This window comes from Terrapene carolina, unplaced genomic scaffold (assembly GCF_002925995.2).
Source record: "Terrapene carolina triunguis isolate 2854851 unplaced genomic scaffold, T_m_triunguis-2.0 Scaffold96, whole genome shotgun sequence".
Classification (NCBI taxonomy): domain Eukaryota; kingdom Metazoa; phylum Chordata; order Testudines; family Emydidae; genus Terrapene; species Terrapene triunguis.
Window position 1 is genome coordinate 20,342,331 of NW_020664447.1, and position 18,752 is coordinate 20,361,082.

At 38.9% G+C, this 18,752-nt stretch overlaps 1 protein-coding gene across 1 annotated transcript in view; it reads right to left on the reverse strand.

Moving 5' to 3' along the window:
* Nucleotides 1–18,752, reverse strand: part of SHANK2 (SH3 and multiple ankyrin repeat domains 2) — a 561,458-nt gene that overhangs the window by 44,179 nt on the left and 498,527 nt on the right. Inside the window, exon 16 of the mRNA XM_029911481.1 lies at nt 3,055–3,190. Coding sequence (XP_029767341.1) covers nt 3,055–3,190 — 136 coding nt within the window. The remainder of the gene's footprint in view (nt 1–3,054; nt 3,191–18,752) is intronic.

The window sequence follows — 18,752 nt, forward strand, 5'->3', positions numbered from 1 at the left end:
CAGGGACACAGATGTACTTTACACTGTGCCCTGAAGGTCAGCTTTCAGTAACCTCCACTGAAGATACATAAATCAGAGTGCACAAGCTAACCTCAGTGGTCATGATAGGAAAAGAGGTGGTTCCTCAGGTAGCTAGGAGCCAAATCATGTAGGTCTTTAAAGATTAATGCAAACATATGGTTGTACGTATAGGCCAGTGCACAGTCTTTGGAACAGTGATGTAAAGTTAACACTGCTAGAGAAGTAGAGTATTAGATTTTTTGCACCACGTGTAGCTTCCAAGTGCTTTTCAAGGAGTGCTACACTGTAGAGCAAATTAAAATAACCCTAACTGGAGATCATAAAAGAGAGTCATATGTTATAGAGAAACTGTCTTCCATCATGACAAATGTAGATAGGAAAACTGGGGACTTCTGGGGACACCAGGCGCAATCAAGGATCCTGAAGTATACCAAACTATGAAGCACCTTGACAAAGAGTAGCAAACCAATCAGGGAGACAGACAAAATTCATGCCATACTCTCTAGTTAAACTAGTATCCCTTACATCCTGTCTGAATTAAGGCTCATTCACCTTGCTGTTATCGACGCTTCTGTCAGTTAGACACTGGGAAAGTAAAGACATAGCAATGTCCAGACTCAGTGATAAATATATAGCTGTGTCATGAATATACTAATTGCACAACAGGCCAAACTGCCTCACTGTCTCCCCCAGTGGCCTTGCAACCAATCTGTTGAGAAGTCTGCACAAGAGAGAGATATTTAATGGTCACCTGACCCTTTGTCCATCACCAGGAAGAGATCTTCAGCCACAGAGACCTGGATAGTCTCTGTACAATTACCAAACCAAGACCACGGTTGACAGGGATCAAAGAAATCTGTGACCTCCAGGTGATTCAAGTGTTGCCTTTTCATCACCTTCTGAATAATCTTGCCCCCAAAAGGGGGATTATAAAGTTGTTAATTTGCTAAAAGTCAACATCATTGAGTAGAGGACTACTGACTGCTTGGCTTGAGAAAAGCTAGCAACCTCTCCTTCTGTAGGGAAGTGTCAACATTCACAAATTCCCCTTATTTATGGGTAGAAAACATAACCTATGTCAGTATAAAGAAATGCTAGGTGTGTCTGGAACATGTAGCAGTAAGATAAAGCAATTCTATCAATACCATTGTTAAAAATAATGGAAGAAAGTAGTTGGGTAAGCTTTATTTGGGCTCAGTATATTTTCTTCTTTTTAGGTATTCTAATTTTTTAGAATCTAAATTCCCAGTGAATTATTAAAAAGCAAAGTAAACAGAGTGCAGTTCTTCAAAAGGTATGTCTTTGAACAGAAATGCATTTAATAGGACTGGTATTCATTTGTTCGATCCTTCCCATTCAAAGACTAGTGCAGGCATGACTAAAGTCTGGCCCACAGAATTCAACAGCTTGGCTTGATGTGGCTGGGGGGGGGGGGGGGGGGGAAAGCTGATCTTTAATACGTAGGATTACCTCAGAGAGACCTCAGCTGTCAGGTCACACTGATCAATATGGAACATCCATGTTAGGAGCAAAGAAATTAGTGTGTGTGTCACTGTTGTACTGAAGAGGTCAGCAACAATATTCTCTGATTAATATCAATTACATGCATCTAGTGGCTCCTAACAAGTTGCTACTGCAGTTCCCGGTTGAGCAAACTTTGGGTACCCTTGATCAAGTGTAATTACAAAGTAATTTGGGGAGATTCAATACCAAAAACGGTCACAACTCTTATGGGTATAGTCTAATTTCAGTACATGGGATGCCGTACATCAATCCCCATTAAAACTGAAGAAGTTAATATAAATACATGATTTGTGTTAACTCTTTAGTTTTAATGGGAACAAGTGGGGTGCTTTTAGATGAAAAAGCTCCTATTTGCTACGAAGATACTACATTCTAAAAGTAATTTTGCTATGTTTGAAGTTACACCAAGTCATCCTAAAATATCTGCTCTCTTACTGAAGCAGAAGCTTCTCCCTTCTCCAGGGGTGGTAAGGAGGGTGAGCACAACATCCTTTCCTCTGCTAAAAGCTGAGGGAGAGATCCCCTTCCTCCTTGGCTAGAGTGGTGATAGCTACCCATCCAGTTTCAGTCTATTTTAACCAGTGGGCATCTCAAAATGTATTGCTTTCTTATTAACTTGTCAAGCTAAATATTTTAGTGCTTCATTTTCTTATTTTCACAGATGCAGTATTTTCAAACAAACTCAACATTAAAATTCTCATAGGACTTTAATAGGAGCAGAATTGGGTTCGGGCCCAAGCCCAAGCGTGTTTTAAAATCCCAGCCTTTTTGCCTATGGCTTTGAGTAAAGGACAGATTTTTTTTTCATCTCCCTCAAATATTCTAACATGTTAAAAAGTCTGAATATAAAATCTTAAAAGCACATTGCAGAATGATCTAGGACAGGGGTTCTCAAACTGGGGGTCGGGACCCCTCAGGGGGTCATGAGGTGGTTATCTGGGGGGTCGCGAGCTGTCAGCTTCCACCCCAAACCCCACTTTGCTAGCATTTATAATGGTGTTAAATATATTAAAAAGTGTTTTTAATTCATAAAAGGGGGGGGGTCACACTCAGAGACTTGCTATGTGAAAGGGGTCCCCAGTACAAAAGTTTGAGAATCACTGATCTAGGAAGATGGACTTCAACAATGAACATGACAAGCATGAACTATATCTTTTTCTGCACAGATATACACCTCTACCCCGATATAATGTGAACCGATATAACACGAATTCGGATATAACGTGGTAAAGCAGTGCTCCGGAGGGGCGGCGCTGCACACTCTGGCGGATCAAAGCAAGTTTGATATAATGCAGTTTCACCTATAATGCGGTAAGATTTTTTGGCTCCCGAGGACAGCGTCATAGAGGTGTACCTATAAATGAAGTCTGGCTTTTTCTTCAGCAAATGTAAATAGCTTGTAGATTACATAGTAGAATGCTGTTGCATATTTAAGATGAGGAATATATAATATAGCAGTCACTAAAAGTAGTACCAGAAAAAATTCAGACAGCAAAGAGAAAAATGTACCTTTCTTTCTAGCTGTATCATCTGGATCAAGATTCCTGGTTACTGTGACAACCTTAAGAACTAGGTGATTACCCCCTTGTCGAATCATGTTCACCACCTGCCTGTGGCCAACTTTCACTACATTTTCACTGTTAACCTACAAGAAGAAAAAGGAAAAAAAAAGACCTTATTTTAGATCAGAATTAGAAAAAAAAAATTTCAATTTTAAAAATGGGGGGAGCAGCACAGGAAGTTACAGAATTTCTATATTTTTAAATAAGGAACATCCATTACAAAAATGGAAGTCAACTGACATTGCAACAGGAAAAATATAAACTAGATCTTAAAATATATGCATGATTCCTTTATTTCCACTGTTATCCATGAAATCAGAAGGAAGAGATTTGGGTTAGTTCAGAGTTAAATGTCACATCATTTCCTCCCCCCCCCCCCCATACAACCGGCAAAAGGATTGATTTTCTTAAGTTGACTATTTACTTCTACATTACCTGCAGATATTTATATCTACTGTTTTTTCTTTCATACATCCAACAGGATATTTAGAGGGTTTTCATTTCTGTTCAGATCCAGGAAATAATTCAATTTCATCCCTTTGAAGAATTCTGACACTTAAGAGGCTCTTTTATTTTATGCTCTTCTCTATTTGCTTTTCAGTGCTCGCCCCTTCCCCAGCTCTGCATGAACCCAAAGTAACAGAAGCAATGAAAGCAGGGCTAGCACAATCCAAAAGCATTCTCACAGAAAAGGAGAGAACAGTAAGTTAGCTATTGTGTAATCCTAACCCATTACAACTGCACATAGTCTGTGGACATGAGCTACAGTTTCGGTTCTGCCGCTGACTGTGTATGTGACCTTGCACAAGTCATTTTGCCTACTCTGTGGCTCCGTTTCTCTATTTATAAAATAGAGGATATAGAATACTTATCTTTGGAAAGAACAAGATCTTTGGATGAGAAGTGCAATATTAGTGTAAAATATTATATTGTAAAACTATTGGATCTCTGGTTTTGGAATAAACCTTTAAGATTTATATGCAAGTCACTGTGTTCTATGGCTAGCTGACTATACTGAGCGCCATTGATTTAACCTGGAACTGTCATTAATGAAACTATTCAAAAATTATTCAGCATGTCAAATGGCACAATAAATATTATTCACTGAGCTTAATAATTAATGAAGCAAGACATTTTACTTAACATCTTTTACAAAATAATCACCACAAAATACAAAACTACTGAACTACCCCTTGTGTGGGATCCAAGATATGTTACACATGGAGTCATGAATCAACATTGTAAATATTTTAACTGAAGGAAAGTGCTCTCGGTCTAATATCCTTTAGCTACTTTGACCACTGTGATAGAACATCTCAAACAATGGCACAGCTTCAGTTCATTTCTACATATGGCCAAATGGTAACATGCTCTAGACACTATTTTCTTTTACTGTTGTCCGTATCCACTGATTTCCCCCCACTCCTTAAACTTGCCTAATATCAAATAGCAATTTTTATACACCAAGAAAAGATGCAATTGGAGTACTATTAAGTCCTACACTATTTAAGTTAGTTCAGCTTGCTCATTGTTAACTGACGACAAGCAGTTGAACTCTTATTATTATTACTTACGTCAGAGCAGAATAGGAAGAAACTACATGTCACATTGGTGTTGGAAAGTATGTGCACAGAGAGCCCTTTCTGCCTCTTCTACCCTGCTATTTGAGCAGTATTTAGGTGATGAACTGAGTAAGGACCTACAAATCATTCAGGACACCACAAACATAGGAATTGCCTGATTGGATCAGATCTTAAGTCCTTCTAGTTCACTATCATCTCGCCAATAATGGCAAGCACCAGATGCTTTGGGGGAAAAAAAAAAAAAAAAAAAAAAGGGCAAGAACCCCACAGGTGGTAGACATGGGATAACCTGCCTCCACCATTAGATCTCTTAGTTAGAGATCGGTTTAAGCTATGCGTACTCCCTCCAAAATGTTATCATTAACTATTTTCTCTACCTAGTTATCCACTTGAATTTTGCCAAGTTCTTGGCCTCAGTGACTTCTTGTGGCAATATGTTCACAGGCTAATTATGAATGTATCACCTTTTAATATAACTGAATATCCCATTGTTCTTGTGTTGTGAGACTGGAAGAATAGACGTTTTTGATCTACCTCCTCTATACCATGTATCATTTTATGTACTTTTAACATGTCCCCTCTTACTCGTCTCCTTTCTAAACTAACAATCCCAATCTTTTCAATGTCTTTTCTTATGAGAGTGTTTTCATGCCCTAAACTTTCTCACATTTCTCGGAATCTTCTCTAATTCTGCAATATCCTTTTGGAGATGGGGTGACCAGTACTACACACAGTATTCCAGATGAGGCTGCACCCCTAATTTATTTAGCCAAACAAGAACAAAATGCTGTTTTTTCCCCACCATTTTGATTTATTTCTGTAGTATATAGTCCTGGAACCTCCGTATTGTCATTCTGTGTGGCTTTCTGCAACATAAACAGTCTATCCTCACTCATCTTAAAAATTAATGGCACCATCTTTAGTTTACATTAGCATTAGAAAAATGATGTTGTTGACTTGAATCTCATGTGATCTCTTAATTGTTTCTAAGTTATAATGTTGACATCAAGCACCAGGACTATTTTTCCTGCTAATGGCGATTTCAGGCTGAGAAGATAGCCAATAAGAGATCCTTAAAATGGAAACAGTTTACAGTATTCATCAGCAAATGGAGACAGGCAGATGTGGTAAAAGAGACAAAATTGCAGACTCCTCTATGCACGTACATTTTGTAATTATCGTTAACAGATCAACATTCAAGTCCTAGTAGAATTTATACAGAAACAAATGCCAATTCTTAAAAATACAAATCAGGATGGATGAAAATCGATAGTTTAAAAAAATCAGATTTTTTAATTCAGTTAAATACAGGGTTATTAAAACCATTTAAAATGATATTTGAAATTGACATCCTATGTTAAGATTTAAGCTTGTTATAAAATATTAAAATAATTTAAACTGAATACAAAAATATTAAGCAGTACATGTTTGGTGCCAAGTCCACAGGACTACGTTAATGCGAACTAGGCACGTTTCAGTTCATGCGAACAGGGTGTACACAGGGCAGTTATAACCCAACACTTAAGTGTGCACTGCAACTCAGACTCCTGTAATCTGCACTACAGAGCTTTGCAGACAAGCCCCAAACCCACCAAAGTTGAGCCACATAATACAAAGTTGACATCCCTTGAGGAATTATGATACCAAAATTTAGTCTTGTTGCATTCAACTTTAGGAAGGATGATTTTAACAACGGCAATTAAGAACTCAGAACAACATACTTTTCAGAATTTGACAATGAGCATTCAGGACTGACCACGTATTTACTAAGCCCAACCTGTCTCTAGGGACCTCTGTATAAAACCTTTAGATGGTTTCATTACTATATATTTAAAACTCATCTTCCATATATTAAATCATTAGAAATAACCAAAAGTTATGGTATTAAGTGGGAAATCATGAATTTTGGGAACCTTGAAATTGTATTGGTGTGGGTAACAATAACTTCATTACACTCCAAATAACTATTTTTAATATCCATATGTGCAGAATTTCAACTCTACATAAAAATGAAAATTACATTAAACAATGCATTTAAATAAAGAGGAGTTGGGACAAACCTGCACATCAGTTGGGAATTAGGTTCTCACTTTTTATCCAGAAAATAGATTCACAGAGTTTGAGGCCAGAAGGAATCATCAGATCATCTAATCTGACCTCCTCTATTTCACAGGCTATTAAATATCACCCAGTTACCCTTGTATTGAGCCCAGGATCTTGTATGTGATCAAAGCATAAGCCTTTAATGCCCCAAATGGACTTGCCTTGCCCTCCCTGGTCAGTTTTTGATATCATCAGTGTCAAGATAACTGATTGCTCATCCTGTTTTAGTTCTCTAAGGCTAGGTCTACACTACCCGCCTGAATTGGCGGGTAGAAATCGACCTCTCGGGGATCGAATTATCGCGTCTCGTCGGGACGCGACAATCGATCCCCGAATCGACGCTCTTACTCCACCAGTGGAGGTGGGAGTAAGCGCCGTCGACAGGAAGCCACGGAGGTCGATTTTGCCACCGTCCTTACAGCGGGGTAAGTCGGCTGCGATACGTCGAATTCAGCTACGCTATTCCCGTAGCTGAATTTGCGTATCTTAAATCGACCCCCCCCCCCGTAGTGAAGACGTAGCCTTAGATCCAAGGCCCTATCCGAAGTATCAGTTTCTAATCCAGGCACCAGTTCACTGACTTTAAATGCGTAAAAAAATGCCACCAAGAATGTGGTCTTAACAAGGATGTCTACTGGCTGCATCAGCATACCTGGTAAAGAATTGTAACAGATCCCTAAGAATCTGAATAGTGATGGATCATTGGGGATCTTCCCTACAGCTTTTGGCTCAAGACCAGCTCTCTAGCAACCTCATAATGAAAAGTGGGCCACAAGGATGTGGGTAACCTTTTCTCCTTCTATAAGATGTCATGCCTGACAAAAGAACATAAATGGTCAATGATACCAGCCTGAGATGTGCCAGTGACACCATTTAGCACACACACAAATATCAAACGAGCTTTTTTAAAATGATTATTAAAGGAAAATATCTGACTTCATTTATATGCAGGTGTTAAGAAGCATCCATACAGATCTCTCTCAATGCCCTCCAAAATTAACAAAACATTTTTCAAAGCAAACTAAAAGATACATTAAAAAAGGCCTGTCATTAATAAACTCTCTGAAAGACTGAGCATCCATCACTACTAATCACAGGAAATTTTAGTACAAAATCCCCCATTCAAAGTTATTGTGATTTGGAGGACAAATAAAAAGGAATTTAATGCAATCTGTCCCTCCACATTGTCAAAAAACCCAAACCAACCAAAATAAAAAAAACCCCAAACCAAACCAGAAATACACTCCTGAACTTTTCAGACATTAAATGAGGTAAGATGAATGCACTTTGATGAAAATATATTTTTGGTAAGGCGCCAGTCAGGGAACCATTGGAGTCAAAAGTTCCAAAGTAGTGGTCAATTTGGGTGCCCCTAATACTGTTTGAGCTCATACAGATGCCTTTTCACTTTACATGAGCAAAGGCAGGTGTAAATACACACACTGAAAATCCAGCCCTATAACATGGTGACTGGTTGGGTTCCCTCACTTTTGTGGTAGAGGGACAAGAGGATCAAAACTGAATATCTATAACTGAGATGCTGGCTGCAGTATATATATATATATTTTTTGTTAAGAGATGACTGAAGGAATATGACAAAAGCTGCTATAAAATTCCTTCCACCTTCCTAGCATCTGGTATTGGCTGATGTATCTGAGACAGGGTATTAATTTAGCTACACCACTGGCATCTGGCAGGGTAACTCCTGAGTTCCTAAATATATTTTAAGAAATAGAACAAATGTTTTACTGCCTAAGAAACTCCCATTATTAAATAATTCAACAAGTCGATTCCTCCATTACAGAACACAAATATTTCTAATTAGAATCTATATGTTGCATTTACTATTTTTAAAAATTGGAGTTATTTCTTTTACAAGAGTCAAAGTCAGTACTGATTAGAATACACCCCCTAATGTTTTCAGAAAAAAGTTAGAGTTACAATAAATCAACAGAATATTAATCAAACATATGCACACTTTACTATAAAAAGTGATAAATGGCACCATCTGTTGGCATATCATTATGTGCAATGATGTTATTTAACATTTGGAGCAGGAACAAATTTATACAAGGAATATTTTTCAAAAACTGTCTCAGATTCAATCTATAATTGAATGTGTACAATGGGTTTGTTAAAGAGGCACAGATACATGACATTAAAAAACTATTGAAACAAAGATTTTTATTACAAGAATAAAGATGTTGAAAGGAGGCATGAGGGTACTTTGCTTCTAGAAAGCAGTGGGGCCAAGATTTCACGCCTGATTTTCTGTTGCACTGCAGCTTCTGCAGCCATTTATGCCTGTGCAGTGAATGCAAAGTGAATGTAAAACAGGATCAAATCAGAATGGTGGTGTTTTACACCCACTTTCCTCTGGTGTACAAAACAGAAAATCGGTCTAAAACATTGTTCATCATGGATGAAAATAGACTACTTTCCAACTATCACACAATGATACTACTATTTAATTGTACAGGCTTTAATACAATAAATATGCAGTGCTATTATCTGAATGGTACTGCTGCCAAAAAATATCGGCATCAACTCTGCCCAATAGTTTTAATTTGATATTATTCCTGTAGCACTTCTGCAGGTACAAGTAATTTGGCGATAGTGCTTCTTTGCTTCTATATGAAAGCCTTTGCAATGAATAATCCCAGATGACTACTGCATTTCTCCAACTTGTTCTTTAAAATCTGACTGAAGAAGGTAATTGTTATAATCATGGAAGTACTTAAATGTATATTTCACCTGTGCTAATTCCTTTAATGGCATAAAAACTCTAGAAGAATGGATTAAAATATGGATCTTGGTATTAAATATAATTATGTTATCTGAAATATAAAACAAACATGTTTTTTTTCTTGAAGTTTCACTTGTTTAAAAAAATCCTATATAAAAATGATTATGTTTTTAAACTCAGTGAATTTGCTGGCTGTTGATTTTGTACAAAAAATTAAGCAACAGTCATGAGGCAAACACTTTTGGGTTTATTAAAGACAAACATTATTTTGAATGTGTATATATTAGTATTGATTTCAAATGTGCACAATTAACATGTGGGTTCTCCAGAGGAGAAGACTACTATTGGACATGAAAGCTTTGGCTTTTAACAATGTGAAGACAATAATTGGAGAAGATGCAGATAACAGTTTGATGGAGTGCTGTAAGACACTGTTCAACAACAGTAGACATATATATTACAACAAATTAGCTTCACTAATAGAAAAGTAGAACCATGCATTTCCACAGGAATGTAATATGTATATGGCCATGTATCACCTACCACTAATGCATCCATCCTACTGTATCATTTTGGGCATACCTCTGCTCTCAAGTACACAGTGAAAACTCAAACTAAACTTAAAATTTAGAAAAGAAAGGGCTATGTACAGTGGTGTCCCTTACATTTGTCATTTGCTTTAGACAACTAAAGTATTGGAGGGAAGTGGCTTATCAAAACACAAGATGGTGCTATGGACTAGCCACTCTATGATGGGTATGCTCATAGCTGAGTGCCTTAACCACTAGGCTATCGGATGTTCCCAGGTGGGTCTCTCTCAGTCTCTCCTGTTGAAGCTGGTCCACTTTGTATAACATTCCTGCATAGTCACCTGGCCAGAGAGAGAGAGAGAAAATGACTCTAGAGCCTGGTGGTTCGGGCACTCACCCGGGAGGTGGGATAACCTAGGCGATATCCCCCAGCTCCATGAATAATTCCTTTTATAAAGTGGAACACTTCAACGGGAAAGACAGAGTTGTAACCCATCACCTGGTGGTTAGTGCACTCACTTGGGGGTGGGGAGATGTAGATTCAAGTCCCTCCTCCAGAGTGAGGATTCAAACATGAGTCTCCCACATCCCAGCTGAATGCCTTAACTACTGGGTATAAGTGGGCAATACCACCATCAGCATTTTGTGAATACAGCCCTTCTTTTCTTTTCCTTTCCTTTTTTTAAAATACCCAAGATGAAGTGTTTCATTCAACAGAAATACATTTTTTCAGTTTGCCAAAAAATTTTGATTTTGGTTCAACTCAAACCAATTAAAAAAAAATTCAGAATTGCCAGCTAACTGAAAAATCAGTTATTTGCATAAGGACAACATTATGTAGGGTCTCCTAAGGGACAGCAGCCTGAATATGCGGCAATAAAAGAGGGGGCCAATGGTCAGATTTTAGCCATGGCAGTGAGGCAGACTCTAATGACAACCATAAAAAGAATGAGCCAGTTATTTAATTTATAACCATCAGATGCAACAACTGCACACAACACTGAAAATTACCGCAATGCCTAAAAGCTGAATCTACTTCAAAAATGAGGTCAAATATGAAATTGACCCAGAGAATTCTGCAAAGCCAATTTTTGTGGATTTAATATTAAACACACACAAACACACACACAGACAGTAGTTTTGCTTGCCCCAAATGTGGCTTTTTCATGCTATGTACTCTTCATGCTAGATGGGAAGATTTGATTATCGCTAAACATGCATCATCCCACACAAAGTAGCTCTATTAGAGCGCCATTATTTTCTCCTTTCCAACAAGATTAGGCTATAAACAGACTTGCCAAGATCTGAATAGCGCTACTGGATTTACATGCATATGTACAGTAGGGAAGGTGAAAAAGTACAATTATAAAAAGATGTGGGCTTTTCATAAAAGCATGTTTTAATGGATCTCCTGTAGGTGCTGATGTGGATTTTCTTGACACGGCTAGTAGGAATTCATTCCAAGGGGTATTGCTGTGATATAGGTAATTATGAAATGGGCTGGTAAAAAAAATCCTGTATATTTTATGTCAGCAGATGTATTAGATGGAAACATTCACCATAGCAGCCTTCCCGTTGGAATGTGCAAAAGGAAAGCCTCCAGTAGAGAAATGGTTAAGGATTTCTTCGCTTAAAAAAAAAAAAATCCATTTAAGTTAATTCCCTCCATGCATCATGACAAGAAGAGCCTTATTTGACAACAGATACATACACTTGCCTTCACCAGGAATTGATTCTTCTATTTTTCTGGCCATTCTCTCAGCAGAAAAAGTTATCAGCTATTTGCAAAAGCACTTATGTTAGCAGACCCCAGTAATCTCTCTTATGGTGTTATCTGCCTAATAGTGCATAGAGTCAGACCTAAATGTAAACCTTCTGCAGTTCCCATATTTCCAGGCCCAAAATCATCAACCTATTTGAAACCGTGAAAAACAAAATTTTGGATTCCCATATGTCCACAAATACCTCCCTACACACTTTAAAATATTTTAGCACCTATGCACATACTTAAAACAGACTAAACACAAATATTACAATTTGCATCAGCAAAACAAATATCCCATAATTGAGTTTGTAAGTGCAAACACTAACACTTGCACGTTCACAAAGGCTACATGACCACGTACAGTTTCATGCACCTGTATGAAGGCTGGCTTCTGAAAATTCGCCCTTATAAATGTAGAATGGGTACACTGCAAAATTCCATTGATTTTAATAGCGCTCTAAGTACCACCACATATTAGTCGTACATGTACTTTTACAATTCAACAGCATTATAATATTCATGTTGAACAGAACATCTCGATCACTTATTGAGCAACTATTTCTTCTGACAGGGTCTGTTAGGGATATGCATTGCAAGTAGCCTCCCAAGGGGAAGCGTGCAGTATTTCTGTTACACAAAATCACAGGCAGTTCTACCTCATGCTGAACCTTGGACTAATGAGCTAGAAAACGTCTGATGTCACTTGTGTGATAATGTTTTCATCAAGTGTTTTTTTCCCCTCCATCTCTGTTTTTATAACTAAAAAATGGAAACTGTATATAAAAATCCACATGAAAAGCCCCATCTGGTTATCTCTGACATGTGCTGACATAAAATGGGCAGACAAATTAAGTGACTTGGCCAAGGTCACACAGGAAATCTGTGGGGAGCTTCAAATTATCTCTTGAGTCCCAGTCCAGTACTTTAATCACAAGACCATTTAAAAAGCAGAGATTGATTCTGGAGCCTGATTTTAGAACTGGGTCAAATCTCTTTATGATGGGCAGAAGCAATACCTGACAAACTTTGAGGGGGTTTAAAATGTGGACTCAGATACATATTTGGTGGCTCAGACCTCTCCTTTGTGTTTAAAACATGACAATAAATCATGGAACTTTAATTAACAAAGCATTGTGTCATCAATATTGCAGCTGGTCTCTCTCTCAGCCATAAGCCACACTGCAACAACGAGAGCAGAGTCCATGGTTCTGCAGCTCCTGTACACAGCACATCCTAGCAGGCTCATGAATACTATGGCAAATAGACTAAAAATAAAATATTGATGTGGGAGCTTTTTCTTTGGGGTAGGGAGAAGAATAGAAGGGGAAAGGCAAAGGTTCCAAATCATATCAATGATTTAGATTTTTTTGAAATGTGTGTCACTCACCATCCATACCAAGCCACTGTAAAAATTATCCCCTACAGTTTCCACTTAAGGAAAATTCTTTATGCCTTAGGTTAAACTGAGAATTGATACACTGCATACAAATCATTGAGGATCCCAAGCCCGACAATGAGGGATTTGTATACATAAATCCAGCTATCCACGGGATCTCTTTTTTGGTACATCGTACTGTGCGAGCCAAGCCACTGAAATTAATCAATGATTTCCTGTGTGGCAGTCCAAACACTAAAACATGGTAACAATGGAACATAAAATATGTAACCACTTCAGCATCTCTGACAAGTTTACACAAATACTGACTGAGCTGCAGCAGAAACATAAGAAACATCATCTGAAGCAGATGGTTCCTCATTGGAGCTCAACTTCTAATATGCTTGAGCAACTCCTAAAGTAAGAGACCATTTATGCCTGGGCAGGCAAGTAGAAAAAAAACCTTTGGTAAGGCAGCTGATATCCTGATCTCCAAAATGTATCTCTTACATTACACACACACTAAAAGTCACGACTAGCAGTTCCATACATGCTGTTTACTTGAAATGACAGTGTCAAGTATTTTTCGATTTATAAACAAACACTGGTGAGACAGAACTTGACATTTGGAAACTCAAATCTGAAATTTGTTTTCTCAATGATTTTGTATACCAGCACACTTGTTCACTGCTTTGTTGTTATTGGATAGCTCATAAATGCTATGCTTCTGGATTGAATTTATGAGGTTTCTTCAAAGAAAAAAAAGTAATGAAATATTTACAACATTTGGGAAAATAATACATTTAAAAATTACAGGGAACACTATGAAGTCCATCAAGTATTGCACTATACCTCTAACTTTTTTGGGGAGGAGCTCAGATACGATGGTGGCAGGATACAGTACAAATCCCTAATATATAGGAAAATATATCTTATGTAGATAAAAATTCATTATTTAAAATCTTTTGAAGACCCTTTTGGACACCTGTTTAGCTGTTTAAATGCTGTGAACTTTCCACTGAAACTAAGCGACAAAGATTTGTCTTGAGCCTTAAACTACTACGATACGATTATGTTCTAGAAAGTAAAGTTAGAAGCAATTCCTCCCCCCTCTCTTCTCTCCATTACACTATCCCCCCAAACCCTTCCCCAATGACCATTATACCTATTTTTTCAAACAGATGGGAGGATACAGGCAGTATTCTTTGCTTAGTAATGTGATTTATGTATTGAAGAGCAAGACTAGCTGCTGAAATTTTCTGGGGAGGATCACATGCAGCCTATAAGATGCTTAAGTATGCTTTACTTATATCCCTTTAAAGCGGTCTTGAGGTCCCTGGTATTAATTAATTGCTGTCTCCCAAGAGAGAGATATTAGGATAGTGTAAATATTATTCAGAGGCTTGCAGGTTAGAAGTTTAACTTCTAGATTTACTGACACAAAGACCCTTTCGAGTTGTATGAGACAATACCATTACACAGATATCTATCATGTTTATAAATAGAACTGTGCAGTAACATCACACGTGTCTCAAACTGCAGAAATAATTCTGCATTCTGTGTACAATTTCTATTCCATTAATGGCCTATGAGAAATGTGCTGTAGTCTGTTAAAATCTACGACAGCCTGATCAAAAACAAAAAATCAATTGGCTCATTATGTATATCATACAATGATAAATGAGGAAAATCCTAGAAGGCCAAATATGATATCACATTATGCGATGTGACATGCTCAGTGATAAGTGTGTCTAGCAGTAACGTATGTTTTGCAGATCATTACGTACTGCCAGTTTGTAATTAACTTACTGGATTTCTAAAAGTTTTGAATCATTCGTTGGTGTGGTCTATGCTACAAAGTTAGCTTGACATAAGCCGTCTTGTGTTGACCTAGTTCTGCATGTGTCTACACTTAAATTTGTCTCCCATCGACGTAAGTGCCCCATTATGCCAACACAGTAATACCAGCTCCCTGAGTGGCATTTAGCCATGGTCGACATACAGAGGTCGATGCAGCACGAGTGTGGACACTGCGTTACCTATGTTGACCCTAACAGGCCTCCAGCAGCTGTCCCATAATGCCCGACACAAACTGCTCTGGTCACAACAGTGAACTCTACTGCCCAAGGGTCATGTAGACAAGAAGCCCTCCCTTGCCCTTTAAAACCATGTGAATTTTTGAAATGCCTTTTCCTGGTCATCCAGCTTGGTGAGCACATCTCTATCTGCTCTCCATTGTTGTGTGCAAATGCCCAGCTGACCATGCTGGCTACACACTCCAGACTCACTCTGGCTTGGTATAGAGAGAAGATATTGGATCTCCAGCACCCATGGGGAGAAGAGGCTATGCAGGCACAACTCTGAGCCAGTCAGTGTTTCTATGGCATCTACAAGCAAACTGATTGGGACATGCAGGAGGGATAGGACAGGGACCAGCAGCAGTGCCACGCGAAAGCCAAGGAACTGCAGCAGGCATACCAGAAGGCCAGGGAGGCCAACAATCATTCCCGTGCTGAACCACAGACCTGCTGCTTTCATAAAGACTTACATGCCACACTTGGCCGAGACCCCACCTCCACCCCGCACACCACTGTCAATACCTTTCTGAGGAGCCAGAGTCACAAGCCTTTGCCGTGAACAGCGAAAAGGAGGTGATGTATGAGGAAGAGTATGGGGGATAGGTGACTGTGGGGGTCCACCTGCGCTGTGAGCCAGGACCTATTTTTGAGTCCAGCCAGTGCTTGCAGTCGAGCACTGGTGAGCCTGAACCCGGGAAGTAACCTTGGGTAAGTGTGTAAATAAATTTCCCATTACAGTGATGGTGACCCCCAACTTATCAGGACACAGCTATTGAATTTTCATTAATTTACTCATATCAGAAGAGGTAGCAGTACAACAAAGAAAGGTAGCATTGCTATCTGCTTTTCATTACCCCTTTAGAGTTAGGCAGGAGGTCCATGTGGAGCAGTTTCTTTATGTACACAGGGATATCCCTTGAATCCTCCTGAGAGATCTCAATGCAACTTTCATTGAGGTAAACTGCAATCCTCAGCCAAAGGTTTCTAAGGATGCCTGCCTTATTTCTTCCTCCACGGTAGAACACTTTCCCACCCTATTCGGCCATAACTTTGTTATGCACCATTGCAGTACACAAGCTATCAGCCTACAGGTGCAGGCGACTTTGGGATGCCAGCAGTAGCTGTGCTCTCTCTGCCTTTGTTATCCTCAGGAGTGAGATACCAGCTAAAACCACCATCACCTGTCAAAATGGAACCAGTATTCAATGCCAGTGTCCTATACTCAGTTTAATGCAACTGAGCAATTCCTTTCTCATGTCCCTCTCCCCTGGAGGGTCATACTCATCATGGCTTGAGCCGAGATTGGCACTGGGTATCAGAAACTCCAAAGCAGAAGTGCCAATAAGTATGTCTTGTTTAACGTTTTAGGGGAACAAGGGAAGGGGGGGAGTTCTGAATCTTAAGTTTCACTTTCCATTCCTATTATATGACAATACCACCTCTGTGTGTTATTTGTACCTGTGGCAGTTGCGGCCTTGAGCTTTACACCCTCAACCCTAGCGGAACAGCTAAGCCAAATAAGGAGGGGGGAAAAAGAGGACACAGGAAGTCATATTCTGTGAGATCCTGCAAGCCAATACTGCGGCAGACCTTGAACAGAGTGCCTGGAGAATGAATATTGCAGACTTATAGAGAAGGATAGGGCAAGTTTCCACAATGTGATCGCCACTCGCTTCTCCACTATCAGTGCAGCTCTCAGTTTGGTGTTCCTATGTTGGATGGTTGGGGCAAGCTCGGCAGACAGATCCAGGAATGTGGCCTGTCACGTCCAAAAGTTCTGCAGCCACTGCTCATCATCCCAAACCTGCATTATGATGCAATTCCACCAGTCAGTGCTTGTTTCTCAGGCCCCTAAGCGGTCCTCCACCACCTTCAGCTGCTCAATGAATGCCACCAAAAACCTTGAATTGGTTCTCATTATGTCCCACTGCAAACTGACCACCAGGAAATCATCATGTTCCCCATGGTTCTTCTTGCAGCTCTGCAAATACCAGATAATCAGGTGTCCTGTGTTTGCAACACTCACGACAATAGCGCAGAGCTGTGCAGGCTCCATGCCTCTGTCAGAGATGGCAGACAACAAGTAGTCTCACAAGTGGGTTTGTGGGAAATTGAAATAGGTGAAAAAATTACGGGACGAAGAATGTTGCACTATGGGAAGTTGACTTTTTGCTCCCAGTCACCCCTGAAAGACTTGTTTTAGCCCCACCATGCATTGCCAAAACTTTCCAATGATAGTATGCTTAAAAGTGCTGGGCTGCACACCGGGATACTTACCGATGGTGCACTGCACATTGACACAAGCACTCCTGGTGATTATGCACAGCACTGATGCAAGGAGTTAAGTACACATGTGCACAAGCGCTATGCTAACTGTGGTGCCTGAATGCTAAAGCAACTTGTATCAGCAAAACTTTGTAGTGTAGACATGACCTTATTTTGTTAGTGTCATTTTCATGCAGCCCTCAGAAAAGATTGATAAAGTGAATAAACTGGTGAATAAGTTAGATATTTTCCACTTGGTGGAACATTTTATTCGAACATGTATTTATATTGCATACATACATGTACATTCATATGTACACATGCATACATGTGTACATTCATGTGTGCTGGAGTGAGATATATAATGGCCAAGCTTTAAGAGTCCTGTTCTTTGCAGTATGAATATTAGAATTTGTTCGGATTCACTTTGTGGTCTTTCATTCAGATTATTCCTGAGATCACTACCCACCCCTTTGGCATATGTAAATTTGTAACAGCAGCACCAGATCCCGTTGAAATACTGGAAAAGGTTTAAGACAAATGTATTTGAGGACAGCTGAGGGGGATAAAGGGAGTTAGTTTCTATGTGTAACAGGGAAGTTTTTTTTCTTCTTTTGAAATTTCCTGGCTGGATTGCATAATTTTCAAAGATCTCAGGATACATACTGAAAAGTGTATCAACCCTAATGGAAGAGTCCTATAGACTGTAATAGAAAATGATAGCTTTTCTATAATCTTCTTTTCACCATTCTTTAGAATTATGCATCAAGAAAAATCTCTACTGCATTCTATGGGACAGTTGTACAAAACTACAGAAAGAACCGTAAGGTCTCCATGTTCTTAAAGAAATTTCATCCCTTTTAAATTCTCAATCCTAATTGCCATAAGGAAATCAACAAAAATAGATAAATCAGTGACTTAAGAATTACACTTCTATGTGTACACTTGGAGATAGAATAATTTAGAAAAGCCAGTATTGGACCTAGTTCCATCTACAGCTTTTTCTGTGAACAACCCAAGCTCCTAATTATCAGCACAAATCAGTAAGAAGGGAGGAAACATATACAGACTAATAAATTTTAAAAGTCTCATCTTCTAACCCTGATGTTAAAAGCTGCTTCTTATCTGTGTTCAGTTTAGGAGAAAATGTGATCAATATTTTAGGACACATGGGCAATTGGAATAATAAAGTACCTCCTT